This window comes from Anabrus simplex, chromosome 10 (assembly GCF_040414725.1).
Source record: "Anabrus simplex isolate iqAnaSimp1 chromosome 10, ASM4041472v1, whole genome shotgun sequence".
Lineage (NCBI taxonomy): Eukaryota > Metazoa > Arthropoda > Insecta > Orthoptera > Tettigoniidae > Anabrus > Anabrus simplex.
Window position 1 is genome coordinate 57,977,073 of NC_090274.1, and position 15,935 is coordinate 57,993,007.

The window sequence follows — 15,935 nt, forward strand, 5'->3', positions numbered from 1 at the left end:
TTCCAGGGTGGTTGCTATTTGTTTTAAATTTACAAAATTTTCAGTGTTTTTTTATGAACCAAGGTGACGTAACACTGCTTTCGTGTTCACGCAGAATCAGCCATTATTATCTGGAAGCAGAAGACAGACCAGGACACACCCGAGTTCCCCAGCAGCGAGAGCGATGCTAACAAGGAACAGTGGCTGACAGTGCGGATACTGAGAGGCCACGTTGAGGATGTCTATGACTTGAGTTGGTCGTTGGACTCCTCCAACCTCATCTCTGGGTCTATGGACAACTCTGCCATCCTGTGGGACGTGGCTAAAGGTAATGTATCGAAGCGTAATAGTGAATACAAGATTACTACAGCCCACTCACTTGTATGTCTTATTGTATATGTACCATATTTACATATGTCGCTGAAATTTGTTGTTTATGAAGAAGTGCATTGTCTGTAAAATTTTTGAAAATTATTGTATTTTACGACTATAGAACCCTGTGAACAGAGCGTAATGTTCATCTTCATACTTTTTTTAAATAGAGAAATTCAATATTGTATGTAATAAAATGTTGTATGTTACTCAGGCAGAAGTACTTCACATAAATGTTATGTTTAAGTAGTGCATTCAGTATACCTGCCAACTTTTACAGTTTGTCTGCAGAATTTACGCAAAGCGTTGTAGCTTACAACTTTAGAGATAGAGCCTAATTTATCAATACTTTAGCCCTGGAGACAAGACTTTCACATGTGCAGAACAACTGTCATTTGTTTACACACTTGCAGCCTTCTCGGGATGGATGTTTTCAAGCAGTGCTCAGTGCTACCAACGTTTCTACTTAGGAACTATTGAGTGAGTGTTGCTTCGATAGGTGGTGGTGGTGATGATTATTGTTACACCATTGATCCGGACTGGTTCTTGCTGTGCGGATGGTTAGGATAGGACCTGGGCAAAACCAGTGAAATAGGAACAAGCGAAGGGGTTCTGGGAGCATAAGCCCCCAGGTTAGAAGCGGCCTTAGGCCTAGAGTTTCGTCTGGAAACACGATTGGTCTGGATTGGTTCTTGCCATGCGGATGGTTAGGAGAGGACTTGACAAGACCATTGGTCTGGACTGGTTTTTGCGGTGCGGATGGTTAGGATAGGATCTGCACAAGACCTGTGATACAGGGGCAAGCAAAGGGGCGCTTTTATTGTGCTGGGGTTGATAATGTATTATGATTATCATAATTGATGGGAATGAGTTCACGTGCCACTTTACGTTGGCCAGTAGGAATGCAAGTAGCTACAACAGCAATGAAAATGGCGTGTAATACTCTCCATTAGGTTATAAAAGTAAATGTAGTTCTTGGGGTGGGGTGGTGGGTTCCTGGACATCGCTATGAACACATCTCTTCTCTGAGATGCAATTCTAGTAAGATTTCATTAATTTTTGCCTAATATTTAACGAATTTCAGTCAAAACTTGCATTCTGAAATTGCGCCAAAATGTGCTTGCGTAGGATTTTGATAAGTGATGATCTGAACTCGAAGGGAGACATTTCAGTATCATTGATAATCAGATTCGTTCCTCACTTTCAGTTGCTGATAAGTCAAAGGAGCAATTGTTCAGTAGTTGAACCTTTACTTTTTAGCAATATACTATCTTAGTAAGAAGTAATATCAGTATATTGCACGTGTTTTGTATTTTATCGCACTCTGTCCTGATTTTCAGTAGTGTGATTCATCATCATGTGTATGTACTATGGTGGACCTTGTTTGTTCTTCTGTTTTTTCATAATATGGATTTTTAGGAGTCTGTATAATGACCTGGACTGTATGGAAGTAAGGTATTAACACATTGGTGATGGGCCCCGAGAATTCTTGTAGTTTCTCACTCGACCATACGTGACATGGCTACAAGAATTCTCGTTTTAATGGACCTCATGTTTCCTTGATCGCTGTTGCAATCTGGTGACAAAATTATAAGTTTTAAATGGTGTAGTCACGGAATAAATAGTGTAAGGCAACTATTGCTCCATCTTCTTTTCCTTAAACCTTCGTAACAAAATAATATCAGAAATGTCGAGCTATTTCTTGGAGCTTCAGTGCAGCTGTCATCATAGTGCTGCGCATGCAGTTGCTAACAGATATGGATGTTTGTGATGAATTGTGTGCAGACCAGTTATCAGATGTATGTATGGTTAACAGATGTACCTAGAGACAGTGAATTAGATATTTCTAATTATGTGAGTAATTCTGACAGTGCTTTGGTCCTTTGATAAATCGTGGACAACAATCTCGTGTGTTGGAATACAGCAATGACTCAGATGCACACAAGTCGAGGTAGATAGCACTTGTAATATGTAGTAGGTATAGATACAGTCAGCGGCTTCTCAAAAGATAATCCAGTTCGTAATTTTAAAGTTTGAGGTTGGTATCTCGAATAGTTTTCACGTTTGAGTGGAGCTATAAAAGGGTAGAGAAGGGTCCACCTATTCAATACCATTAGACAGCGATCAGTTGTCAATACGGGCTATAATGAAATTCATAACTTATGATTTGAGTGCAGCAGCATAAATTTTTTCTTGCAGGCTTGAACTATTTGGTCAACAGGGGATAGTAGGCTCTGTTTGGAGCCAGTCACCAATGTGTTAAACTTCTGTATTATGTAATGGTACATCGGTTTGGTTTTACCATGCCTTGCTTGATCCTGTACATTATTTAGTTTGTGTGTAAAAGTAATATACAAGTAATAATAATAACAACGTAAACGTTTAAGGTGGAAACGTTTACGTTATTATTATTATTACTTGTATATTATTCTCAGTTCAATACGGACCAAAAACATGAAATTCATAACCATCAATTGTGTGTAAAAGCTTACGAATTTTTAATATACGAAGTTGGCTGGTATGATTGCCTCGACTCATTGATCGCATAAGCAATTTGTCTGCGTAACAGTTGGCACGAAACAGAGCATTCACTTTGTTATCAATCCAACAATTAGATTTGCGGAAAATGATTACACAGGCCAAGCAAATTCACTCCAAAAAGAAGAGATACAAATTAACCTTCCTTCTGATACTTTGAGGAAAAGTATCGCATACCTGTTAGTGTTTGGGGAGTGATTTGGTTGCTCTTTGGTGCACGATGATCTGTTGAACAATTTTATTTTAATTTCATTCTCTGTTTTGTGTTTAAATAGTGTCTGCCAAAATGTTTCGAGAAATTAACTGTCGATTGTAAATCCCTCCATTTGTATGGAATTTGGGAAGAGAAATAAAGTGTTCTTCATCAGAGGTAGCTGCACAACAAACAGGAAACTGGATTAAAAATATAAAAAAAATCTATAAATATTGCTTAATTACATTAATTCGTACCATATTACGTGATCCATTAAAAAAAAAGATAATTTCTTTAACCATGATAACATCAGGCATAGAACACACTGGTTTTTTTATAATAGTGAAACAATATGAACATATAAATGAAAATTTATATCATAATATTTTAATGTGCAACTTTACTCTTCCTTTTTAGAGAAACTTCCTCTTATCTCCAATATCAAATAAAGCTCAGCCACCTTTTTAAAAATAAAAAGAGCTCAGAAGAAATTGTAATACCAAACTAGACTGTCTTTTTTGAATGACGAGAATGAAGGAGAAGCATCCAAGGAAAATCTCCTTTAGAAGACTAAAAACTAAAAAGGAACACTTAATCATTACTCTTACTGGAATAGCTGAAGAGAGAGTTGGTCTTATAGAAGAAGGAATCTAAAAATCCTTGCTTTAAGTCGACACTCCTGAGATAAAAATATATTTTTACCTAATGCATGGATTTTCACGAAACTTTGTGGGAATGTTACCTGCATAAAAATAGAGATATCACGAACATTTCATTTATATACAATTAATAGTTTTTCCAAAATAAATTTTTCTTTTGAATTTTTTAATTCCATTTTTCATGAAATTTAATTAACATGTTAATGTAAATTTGTAATTAGGTAGATAACACTAGCCAACATGATTTTGCGGTAAAATAAAAAATATGTAATTCTTATGGAAATCGCTGCCCTGATTCCGAAGATGCTTTTTTTTTTTTTCCTAACACGTCTAGTTTTGACGCAATTCAGTGTTTTACTATCTGCATGAATTCGTAAGATATAATGTTGAGAGATGTTCTCGCGCAACTTTTTTTAGAATACAATTATGTGATTCGATTTGTTATTGTTTTGCAATCTGACGATGAAGAAATAGATTTCGAGCCACATCAATATGACACACCTTCAAACAAATTCACGCAATCCGAATTGAATGATCAGATAAGGGACTTAGAGCTAACCAAAGAAAAATGTGAATTACTTGGTTCAAGATTGTGCGAAAAGAATATGTTGGCACACGGTGTTACATTTTCGTGGTACCGAAATCGTGACAAAGAATTCCGAAAGTATTACACTCAAGAAGATGAACTTGTATTTTGTACGAATGTTTCAAATTTTCTACATCAATTGGGAGAGAAAGAGTATGATCCTAGTAACTGGCGTTTTTTTTTTTTTTATCGACTCTTCCAAAAGACGTTTAAAGGCTATTTTGCTTTATAATGCAAATGTTCTGGCATCCGTACCCCTTGCACACTCCACAAAAATGTCAAACATACGAGACCTTAAAGTTGGTGCTTGAAAATATTAAATATCATGAGCATGGGTGGCAAATTTGTGGTGATTTGAAGATCATTGGATTGTTGCTGGCACAACAAAAAGGCTATACAAAATTTCCCTGTTTCCTATGCGAATGGGTTAGCAGGACACGGCATAAACATTGGGATACGGTGAACTGGCCAGAAAGGAAACAACTACAACCAGGATCCAAAAATGTCTTGAATGTAAGTCTTATTGACCGTGAAAAAATTCTACTTCCACCCTTGCACATCAAATTAGCATTGATAAAAGAGTATGTCAAGGCATTAGATAAAAAGTAGCCTATCCTTCCAATATTTATCCTCTAAATTTCCCTCATTATCGGATGCAAAAATCAAAGAAGACGTATTTGATGGACCACAGATTCGTAAACTGGTGAAGGATAAAAATTTCACAGATACAATGACCAAAATTGAGAAAGAGGCATGGAACGCATTCAAAGATGTAGTGACTAAATTCCTTGGCAACAATAAGGACCCTCAGTACATTGTAAGGAAAATGATGGTAAAGTTTAAGGAACTCGGTTGTAATGTGAGCCTTAAGCTTCATTTCTTAGCTTCGCATCTGGATTATTTCCCTCCAAATTTAGAAGCTGTCAGTGAACAACAAGGTGAAAGGTTTCATCAGGGTCTCAGAGATGCAGAACGACGCTATCAGGGACGTTGGGATGTGAATATGATAGCCGATTACTGTTGGTCGATTGCACGAGACTACCCTTCTAGAGATCATTCAAGAACTTAAAAAACCCGGAAATTCCACAGAAAACGGAATAAGACGGAGGTGTGAATCTAACCTGCACATAATGTAAGTAACAAAACTACGTATGTTTAACCATGTAATTTTTATTCAAGGTACGGTTATATTAATTTAAAAGCAACTGTACGGCCGAAACTAAATAGGCGCTTTATGCTTCAGTTTCACGAATTTCAGTATACATTAAAAATATAATACAAACCATCTACTTGCTTACAAAGCAGCATTTATGTGTATTTAATGCATGCAAAATATGATTACATTTTGCAAGCTGAAATTTACATTAATATATCAAATTTAATCAATACTAAGTATCAACAATTTTATGTAAGAACAAAATAACATTTTGTAAAATTGCCACTAAACCAGACGTGATACGCCAAAACTAATTTTTTTTCTCGAATTCTGCGTTAAGAAATACATAAGACCCACCTATTTTCGTTTTTACCTCACAAAAAGAGTTCTTTTTGCAGGCTAGTGTAATACTTCTTTTAAAAGCACTACATATCGATTTTTCTGTACATAATTTATATAAGAATATATATCATACTAATGTTTGTGTAAATTTTACGTTCTAAAATTTTGGACTTAAAAATCCCTCTTCATCATTTCCCTCTGTAGCTGGGTAGGAGCAAATATGGTTCCTCTCCCTACTACTTGAAAAAATTCTGCAATCAAAAATTCCATATGCAGGTTTCTTAATGTAGCTGTGATTCATATTTTGTTACATTTGGCAGAATATTATGAGAGAAAAATGGGACTTAGATGTAAAATTACACTTGGCAAACAAAGCATTGTTACAGTGATAAATTGTTTGAATTCAGCGGAATAACTTCGTGACAAGAAAAAAATAAACTCAATCCTTTCAATTTCAGTCATAAAAAAAATTTCACCAAAATGTCGATTTTTATCTCCGGAGTGCTGCCTTAAGTGTAACAAAATGGAAAGGTAGTAACTTTCTTCTGAAAGGATTTAACTGTTGAAATTATTTAAGCTTTTTAGACCTTTTCAGTCGTGAAATTACCAGCATTTCGCCCCAGTGTAGCAGTGGGCTGCTCATCAGTCGGTTTGCTACACCTTTCCAAGATACTGGCAATAGTGCGCCATTGAGACACCACTGCAAGCCTCCTATGTAGGACAATGCAGTGACGGTGCACTAGGAGAAGCGTGTGCCTCCACTTGTGTAAATGCCTGCCTTTGGACTTAATATAAAAAATAAGGTTCCTAGAAGGAAACCATAATTTAATTTCATCAATTGCAAATGTTAAAAACATTTAAGCTTTTTAGGTTTTTTTCAATCGTGAAATTACCAGTGTTTCGCCCCAGTGTAGCAGTGGGCTCATCAGTTAGATTGCTACACCTTTCCAAGATGCTGGTGGCTAATGCGCCGTTGAGACACCACTGCAAGCCTCTTATGTAGGGCAGCACGTGATGGTTCGCTAGGGGAGGCATGTGCCTCCACTTGTATAAAAACCTGCCTTTGGCCTTTATATCAAAACTTTACTGGGCAGGGCAGTTCAAAATAAGTTGAGAATGGGGTAGATTTTTTACTCTGCAAGAATATGGATGCCATATACGATATTGCATTTGTCAAAGAGAGGATTATGAAGCTTCATGTTCATATCAATAACAGAAGAGCAACAACTGTCCACCGCAGACAGGATGCAGATAAAGAAACCTTCCTTGAAGACATTTCACTGTAAAAGCTTTAGGTGAAACCGTCGGGACCACCTTATGTTCTTGGAGCATGGCCTACAAGCCTGGGAAAAATAAAATTATAAATCTGGCTGTAAAAGCCTCAGCTGTTATTCCTTGAAGAACTTTGAAACCAAATATATCAGAACAATTTTCTGATAATGAGAGACCCTAGTGCTCAAGGTGGCTCAGAGAGAAAAGGTTGGGACAGCTTCCATTCGAAGAACAAACTGTCAATTAAAAACACTTGGTTTAAAAAGAGAACTAGCTACAAAAGCACTTGGTACAGCAGATTTTATAATATCTGACATGGAAATAGGCAGAAACATCCAAGGCGTGAACATCTTCATAGTGACCACTGACTGTTGGTAGCTACTGTACTCTTGCAAAGTTAAAATGCGGAAGGAAACTGTAAGACGTAAACCAAAAACTAATTCAAGTTGTTGTGTCTTAGGTCGCAACATTGGTATCCTGAAAGACCATGGTGGCTTTGTTCAAGGAGTGACGTGGGACCCCAAGAATAAATACGTAGCCACGTTGAGTAGTGACAGGTGAGTTAGACTTCTCAATGATTCTTTTTCCTTCTTGTCATTTGTGTAATTTGCAGTTTAATTTAATGTATATAACTTCTTATGTATCAATTAATGTGTGTTTAAATAACAGCTGATGCAATTAATTATCTGATGACTTTGTAGTAATGAGAATTGCAACAGTCTTGCTTACAACCAGCCGTGGGGTGGGACAGGTTTGCCAAACTGCTACACGACCTTGAGTTTCATCCCACTCGGTCAGTGTCATTTGAAGAGTGAAAGGAACAATCTGTATTTAAACATAGAGTAAAATCCGCTTAAATTAGAAAGTAGCAAATCATCATCATCATCATCATCATCATCATCATTGTTGTTGTTGACCATCTCAAGTTGCCCGGGTGTGGTGTACAAGCCCCCTCCATCTCCATTTTCCTCTGGGTCTGGTCTTTTACCTTTTACTTCTTCTTCTTGCAGTCCTGCTTGCACTCATCCTATTTATTCTATACCACAATTAATGTTTTACAATTCATATGCACATATGGAGCCTACTCGTGCTGTCAGGTGATTGAGCTGAGTTGGCAGGTTATATCTCAGTTCTTCAGATATGTAGCCACTTGATAATCATTTGATAGCCAAGCAGGCATCAATTTTTGGTAAAGAGACAGTCTCACATAGTGCATTGGCACTGCCGGTGGCTCCAAGTAGCCTACGCAGTGGCCTCCATGGTATGCACTAGTCAGCATCTTGTTAGGTATGCTAGGTACCAACTGATGAGCCCAATCTAGCACACGAGGGTGAAATGCTGACAACCAGGAATGAGTTAGCTGGAAAATTTACACTGACTGACAGAGCAAATGCAACACCAAGAAGGAATGGTGCGAAAGGGATGAAAGTTGGGGGAAAAACAGAGACGGCACGGACGAATAATTGATGTTTATTTCAAACCGATATGCAGGTTACACAATGCGCACGGCATCGACTCAGTAGGATGTAGGACCACCGCGAGCGGCGATGCACGCAGAAACACGTCGAGGTACAGAGTCAATAAGAGTGCGGATGGTGTCCTGAGGGAAGGTTCTCCATTCTCTGTCAACCATTTGCCACAGTTGGTCGTCCGTACGAGGCTGGGGCAGAGTTTGCAAACGGCGTCCAATGAGATCCCACACGTGTTCGATTGGTGAGAGATCCGGAGAGTACGCTGGCCACGGAAGCATCTGTACACCTCGTAGAGCCTGTTGGGAGATGCGAGCAGTGTGTGGGCGGGCATTATCCTGCTGAAACAGAGCATTGGGCAGCCCCTGAAGGTACGGGAGTGCCACCGGCCGCAGCACATGCTGCACGTAGCAGTGGGCATTTAACGTGCCTTGAATACACACTAGAGGTGACGTGGAATCATACGCAATAGCGCCCCAAACCATGATGCCGCGTTGTCTAGCGGTAGGGCGCTCCACAGTTACTGCCGGATTTGACCTTTCTCCACGCCGACGCCACACTCGTCTGCGGTGACTATCACTGACAGAACAGAAGCGCGACTCATCGGAGAACACGACGTTCCGCCATTCCCTCATCCAAGTCGCTCTAGCCCGGCACCATGCCAGGCGTGCACGTCTATGCTGTGGAGTCAATGGTAGTCTTGTGAGCGGACGCCGGGAGTGCAGGCCTCCTTCAACCAATCGACGGGAAATTGTTCTGGTCGATATTGGAACAGCCAGGGTGTCTTGCACATGCTGAAGAATGGCGGTTGACGTGGCGTGCGGGGCTGCCACCGCTTGGCGGCGGATGCGCCGATCCTCGCGTGCTGACGTCACTCGGGCTGCGCCTGGACCCCTCGCACGTGCCACATGTCCCTGCGCCAACCATCTTCGCCACAGGCGCTGCACCGTGGACACATCCCTATGGGTATCGGCTGCGATTTGACGAAGCGACCAACCTGCCCTTCTCAGCCCGATCACCATACCCCTCGTAAAGTCGTCTGTCTGCTGGAAATGCCTCCGTTGACGGTGGCCTGGCATTCTTAGCTATACACGTGTCCTGTGGCACACGACAACACGTTCTACAATAACTGTCGGCTGAGAAATCACGGTACGAAGTGGGCCATTCGCCAACGCCGTGTCCCATTTATCGTTCGCTACGTGCGCAGCACAGCGGCGCATTTCGCATCATGAGCATACCTCAGTGACGTCAGTCTACCCTGCAATTGGCATAAAGTTCTGACCACTCCTTCTTGGTGTTGCATTTGCTCTGTCAGTCAGTGTATAATGTCCAATAACAGACAATTTATATTGGTATTATGTAGCCACTTGTTGGTAGTTTTAGTGACTCGTAAAAGAACTCCTGCAGGACAAAATTCCAGCCCCTTGCTGTCTCTGAAATTGTAAAAGTAATTAGAGGGACATAACAATATTGTATTATTTAAAGAGACATTACCAGGTGTTTGAATTTCAGGTCATGATGCAGTTCGTAAGCTAGTAAACAAATTTTACACCCAGGAAGTGTTCACAATAAGAAGTGACAACCTTACATCAGTTTTTAGTGACATTATTAGTGTTTTAAGAAGAAAGAGATACTTATTTTATGACCATTTTTGGTTTTTATGTACTTTTAAATATTTTATTTAGTTGACAAGTCTTGTATTTTAATTATAAATTATTAGAAGAAGGTAATAATAATTTATGTAGATGACATTTCTTGTATTTCATTCACAACTCAAGTAGGGTATATTGTGAGGAGGTTAGGTATCAATTCAACAATAATAAAGGTGTTTTAATTTGTTCCACCTATTCAATACTTATATTTTCACTTATAGTGGTTACATAAATAGATTCTTAGTTACATGGGACATGTTTCGCCCTCAATTAAGGGCATCTTCAGCCTAAACACAATCTTCAACAATACAACTAAATTAAAAGTGGAAGTTAAAAGTTCAGTCAGTTATTAAAATTTGGAACATAAAAATGTGAAAAGTGATACAATATATAAAGATGCTAATGGAAAACTGCTTATGATTAAACTATAATCTTGTCGGAGACTAAAACTTCTTCTATTAAAATTCTAATTAAAAACAGTTCATATAAAATATGAGTGGAAAACCAAAGCGGTAATAATATAAAGCCAACGACATGAGGGCGTGAACACAAGCATAAACTTGATTGTCATGAATACAATCTTTCCAAGGCCGCTGATGAAATTCGTCAGCAAGTGAGACAGAAGCATCTGTTGAAAAATTGTAAGTGGCTCTTAGCACCGGTAGGTAATAAAAATGGCTGAAATCTTGCCAGAAAATGTCAGTAGATGCAGAAATAATATTTTATGTAAGTTGAAATTGTTATTTGTTATCTACTGCTGTGTTGGTTGCTGCCCGTTTGTTGGCTCTGAGTCTGGTGTTGTAACTGTGCTGCAGAGGTATCAAGTCGGAAAATTATTTGGTGGAAAGTTTGGCCGCCAAGGAAGAGAACAAAAGAGGTTCTCAGAACATGCACGGCATTTTATTGATGTGGATTAAATAACTTTTATAGTATTGATAAGGAGGACTTAAGATCTTAACAGTGACTTTCAGTGGTTAAGTCGATATGGACCAAAATCAGATCAAACTATAATGGTTAAAATAATAAATAAGCCTTAGTTCAGCACGTGTTGAACTTGGATGCGCAGTATTCCCTAAATGCTCAGATTCACCATCACTAGTTGAAGATTCTTACCTAAGTAGGCCATCTCCAACACTTAAGTTGTAACGTTTCACAAGTAGCATCACTGGGTGTATCTTGGTGTCTTTTTGTCATGTTTACACAAAACAGAGTGAAAAACTAACATACTTGCCACAGAAGTGCCACAACAGTTCAAACAAGACTTTTTAATATCACCCACAAAGTTCGAGAGCAATGTTTCCCACCATTAAAATATATTTCATTTATCAGAACATTCACACTAAGTCAGAAGTGACTATGCAATACAAACTCAGACATAGATCCTTTTTGCACAAAGCAGCTGCACCATTTAAAAAAATGCAGAGGTATGGTGGGTATGGAGTTGAACAAATTCCTAACTGATGGTAGAGCTCATCTCTAAAATTTCAGCTTGATCTGGTGGATATAATTTAGTTGATAAAGTTTTAATCCACCTACTCAATACTATTCAATAATTGTAATGCCTATGTATACATTACAGTGTATTAGGGGACTAGTTTCAACCCTGTGTGGGTCATCATCAGCCTAAATACGATAAACTTTTTATATGTTGAAATCCAGAAACAATAATTTGTCACAAATTGATAAAATTAATCGAATGAGCAAAGTGTGTAATGTGATAACATGTATATAAAATAGTGAAATGCATGAAATGTTATGTAAGATAAAATTATATCGTGGTACTGATCAATAGATAGCGAAATGTTCAAGTTATTGCAGTGAGACTATAAAATATAGTACCACCTTGATTATTTACAATAATGGTTGAAATATTGCACTTTATATATACATTAACATTGTCTAGTGATAAGGTATAAAATGCCGGTCTGAATATTGAGTCCAAATGCTTCTAGTGAATTCTATCGTTCCATTACGTCTTCTGTCAAATCATCATCATCATCATCATTTCCCTTTATCCAGCTGTAGCCGGGTAGGGGCAAATATGGTTCCTCTCCACTTTCTTCGGTCTTTCCACCACTCCTCCTCCAACACTGTGTCCCAGTCCAGGTTTCTTTCTATAATGCTGCGTTGGATGGTATCCTTCCATCTCAATCGTGGTCGTCCACGGCCTCTCCTTCCTTGGATTTGCATTTCCATCACCTTTTTTGGCATTCTTTCGTCGCTCATTCGCTTTATGTGCCCAAACCATCTTAGTCGGCTCTTCTCTATTCTATCATTCATTTTTTCCACTCCAATTTCTTCCCGGATTTTCTCGTTCCTTATTTTGTCTCGTCTACTCTTCTGTATCATACTCCTCAAGAATTTCATTTCGGCTGCCTGTATTCGACTCTCATCCTTCTTTGTCATTGTCCAAGTTTCTGCTCCGTAAGTTGTTATGGGTACGTAATACATCTTGTACATAGTATCCTTTGCTTCCATTGGCACATCTTTGTCCCATAACATATTTCTTACACTATGATAGAAACAACTTCCAGCTTGAATCCTTTTACTAATCTCAGCATCCAGTCGAGCATTCTCCATTAATTCACTCCCCAGGTATTTAAACGTTTCCAATACTTCCAGGGGCTTGTCTGCAAGTCTAATCTGACCTTTCCCTTCTTTCTCCCCTCTCGTCATAACAAGAGTTTTACTCTTTTCTACACTTATTTTCAATCCACATTCTTCAATCTTCCCATTCACCACATTCAAGTTATTCTGTCAAATATTGAATATATGTTATGTACAACATTGGCGCAGAGGGTATCTATCTTGCTTAAAGTCCAGTATTTATGATTCAGAGAATGTATGCAGGCTGAATACAAGCAACTTCTTATCATACAAAGAGTTTTACATATGATCAGAGGTGAAATTCTCAATCCAAGATGGAACCAGTGGAACCTTACGCGGCAATGTGATCGAGTCATCAATGCGTCATCAATAACTCTGCCGGGACCTGCCATGCTTACAAACTCAAAATGTGTGCAGAGTGTTTTAAATTTGTAAAAATTGATTTCAAGTCAATATTGTGTGGAATTAGCTGGAGAATTTAGTTGTGTGAAGCTGGTTGATCAGAATTTACTCGTTAATAGTGGCAGTGAAAATAATTCAGGGTGCGAGAGTGACAGAGGATGAGTTCACTATAACTTTAATTGAAGATAGTAACACTGGCATGTAATTCACGATAATACACTGTGAAATGTGAACACGAACACAGAGTTCCAATACTGACATGCAGCTGTTCAGGCATAACAGTTTAGCATATGTTTATAATATGTTTTATAATATTATATAATGGGTTATTGTTCATCATCAGCATCATCATCATCATCATTGTACCACTCCTGTCACCCGGGTGTGGTTAACAAGCCTCCTCCACTCCTTTCTGTCCTTCCACTTTTCCTGCTCCATTACTTCCACCACATCCAATCCAGCTTCTCTAATATCCTTCCAAATCTGATCCATCCACCTTTTTCTCGGTCTTCCAACAGGTCTCTTTCCCTTAACTTCCCTTTCCAATTCCCTTCTTGCTATCCGTTCCTTTCCCAATGTTATTGCACATTTTTGATGATTTTTTGCCTGCTTGTTTGAAAATTATCAAATACATTCGATACTTCACTCAGCATTAGGTGTAGGCTAGAAATAAAGCACGCTGTGGGTGCAGCCCGGGGTATTGCAATGACATGGTTGGCAGGGTTGATGTTTCATGCACCTTAACCTTCCTAATAAATGCTCTTTATAAGGGTGAGATCCACATGAAAATCCATTCAGTGATTCTCAACATTAGCCCACACAAATACAGGCAGGCACCTACTAGGTACTTTATTTTATAGAGTACAATTGATATTGTGATTTGGTGAAAGGATGGGAGAAAGGACCGGTAAGTGGGAAATGACTAATGAGTTTGGAGAAAAGAGTTGTAATTTTATTGTTGTTTTTTTCTTCCTATGATTAGAATAATTAGGAAGTTTAGTCATCTACTTGTACCTCTCCTTAAAACTTATCACCACCTTTATATATGTAATATTTGAATTGTGATCTACTCTTGTAATTAGCAAACATTTTATATAATTTTGTATATTATGTTTCTTTTGTTATCTAGAATGTGCCGAGTTTACAACGTGAACACCAAGAAGATCGTGTGCCGAATGAGCAAAGCTCGGCTACCTGTTCCTGAAGGTTCTCCACTCGAGGGGAAGGTGGTGCGTCTCTTCCACGATGACACACTCAAGTCGTTTTTCCGAAGGCTGAGCTTTTCACCTGATGGAGAGATCTTAGTTGCGCCGACAGGGTTCATAGAAATACCGGACTCTGACAAGCATTGCAATGCAACATACATATTCACCAGGAGTGAACTGAACAAGTAATTGGTTTTGAAATCCTTTATATGACATAGCCTACTTATTCTTTCCTGTTTTATTCACTGGCTGTGGATTATATGATATAAAAAATCGTTATCGTATTTTTGTGAGTGGCTCCTCTAATGACAAAACTTATTCTGAAATGAAGGGAGGATTTCAGAAACAAAAGAGATGACATGATAATGAACTTTTGGTCTTTTGCCATGTTAGAAAACAAGATAAAATTCTTCACGTTTCGCAGAGAACTTTGCTCTGGGTCTTCAGAAGGCAATCTTGTCTATTCACAAGCAAGACTTCTCTAATAATTATTCCTCATCGGCAGTTACTGGTTTCTGAGTTTACAGCCTCCTGTCACACAATAAATTATCTTTCTCCTGTCCATGTACCCTTCACAGGGTGTGATGGCATGCCGTGCGGTTGCAGAGTTTTTGCCATGCTCTTCTATCCTGCGCTAGATGTGTCACTTGATGTAGAGATCTCCCAACCTTGTTCTTTGCATTTTGCCCTTCTTGATCTTGAGCTCTTCTAGGACAGAAGCTTTCGTCCATTGCTCGGTCCAAGATACTCTTAGAACTCGGCGATACACCCAAATTTCCATTACTTCAACCTTCTTCATGTCCAGGTTTCAGCTGTATATGTGGTAATGGAGAAAACCAGAGTATTTACCAGCCTGATTTCGGTGTTGTTAATGGTGGCTCTATCATTCCAGATCATTGTCATCTTCGCCGTCACGTTGCATACTATTGCAAGGCGTCACCTGATCTCGTCTGAGCAGCCCCCATTGTTCACTATTAGGGCACTGAGATAAACGAATATGCTCACCACCTCAAAGTCATCCGCCTCCGTAGCGTAACGGTTAGTGTTATTACCTGCCGTCCTGGGGGGCCCGGGTTCGATTCCCGGTACTGCCAGAAATTTAAGAATGGCAGGAGGGCTGGTATGTGGTTGAAATGGTACATGCAGCTCACCCTCCAATGGGGGTGTGCGTGAAAAGAGCTGCACCACCTCGGGATGAGGACACGAGTTTACTTTTACCTCAAAGTCTCATGTTTGTCTCAGGTGTGGCAAGTTGTTATTTGCCCAGTCCACGATCATGACCTTCGTCTTGCCAACATTGATTTCCATTCCACACTCCCCACTGTCTCTTGGGAGCCATATAAAATTAAAAGTTTAGTTTAACAGTTCCACCTTTTCAAAATTTTTGTAATGTGGGTTACAGTACAAATGAAACATTTATTTGGTACTAGTTTCGACCTAAGGTCAAGGTCATCATCAGCCAACAACACGAATTCTTGACTCAAGAATCTTTGACATCCAGAT

The 15,935-nt window shown here is 39.0% G+C and overlaps 1 protein-coding gene across 1 annotated transcript in view; it reads left to right on the plus strand.

Annotated features, from left to right (window-relative positions):
- Positions 1 to 15,935, plus strand: part of Caf1-105 (chromatin assembly factor 1, p105 subunit) — a 64,397-nt gene that overhangs the window by 16,756 nt on the left and 31,706 nt on the right. Inside the window, exons 4-6 of the mRNA XM_067154468.2 lie at positions 95 to 307; positions 7,558 to 7,654; positions 14,357 to 14,617. Of these exons, the coding sequence (XP_067010569.2) occupies positions 95 to 307; positions 7,558 to 7,654; positions 14,357 to 14,617 (571 nt within the window). The remainder of the gene's footprint in view (positions 1 to 94; positions 308 to 7,557; positions 7,655 to 14,356; positions 14,618 to 15,935) is intronic.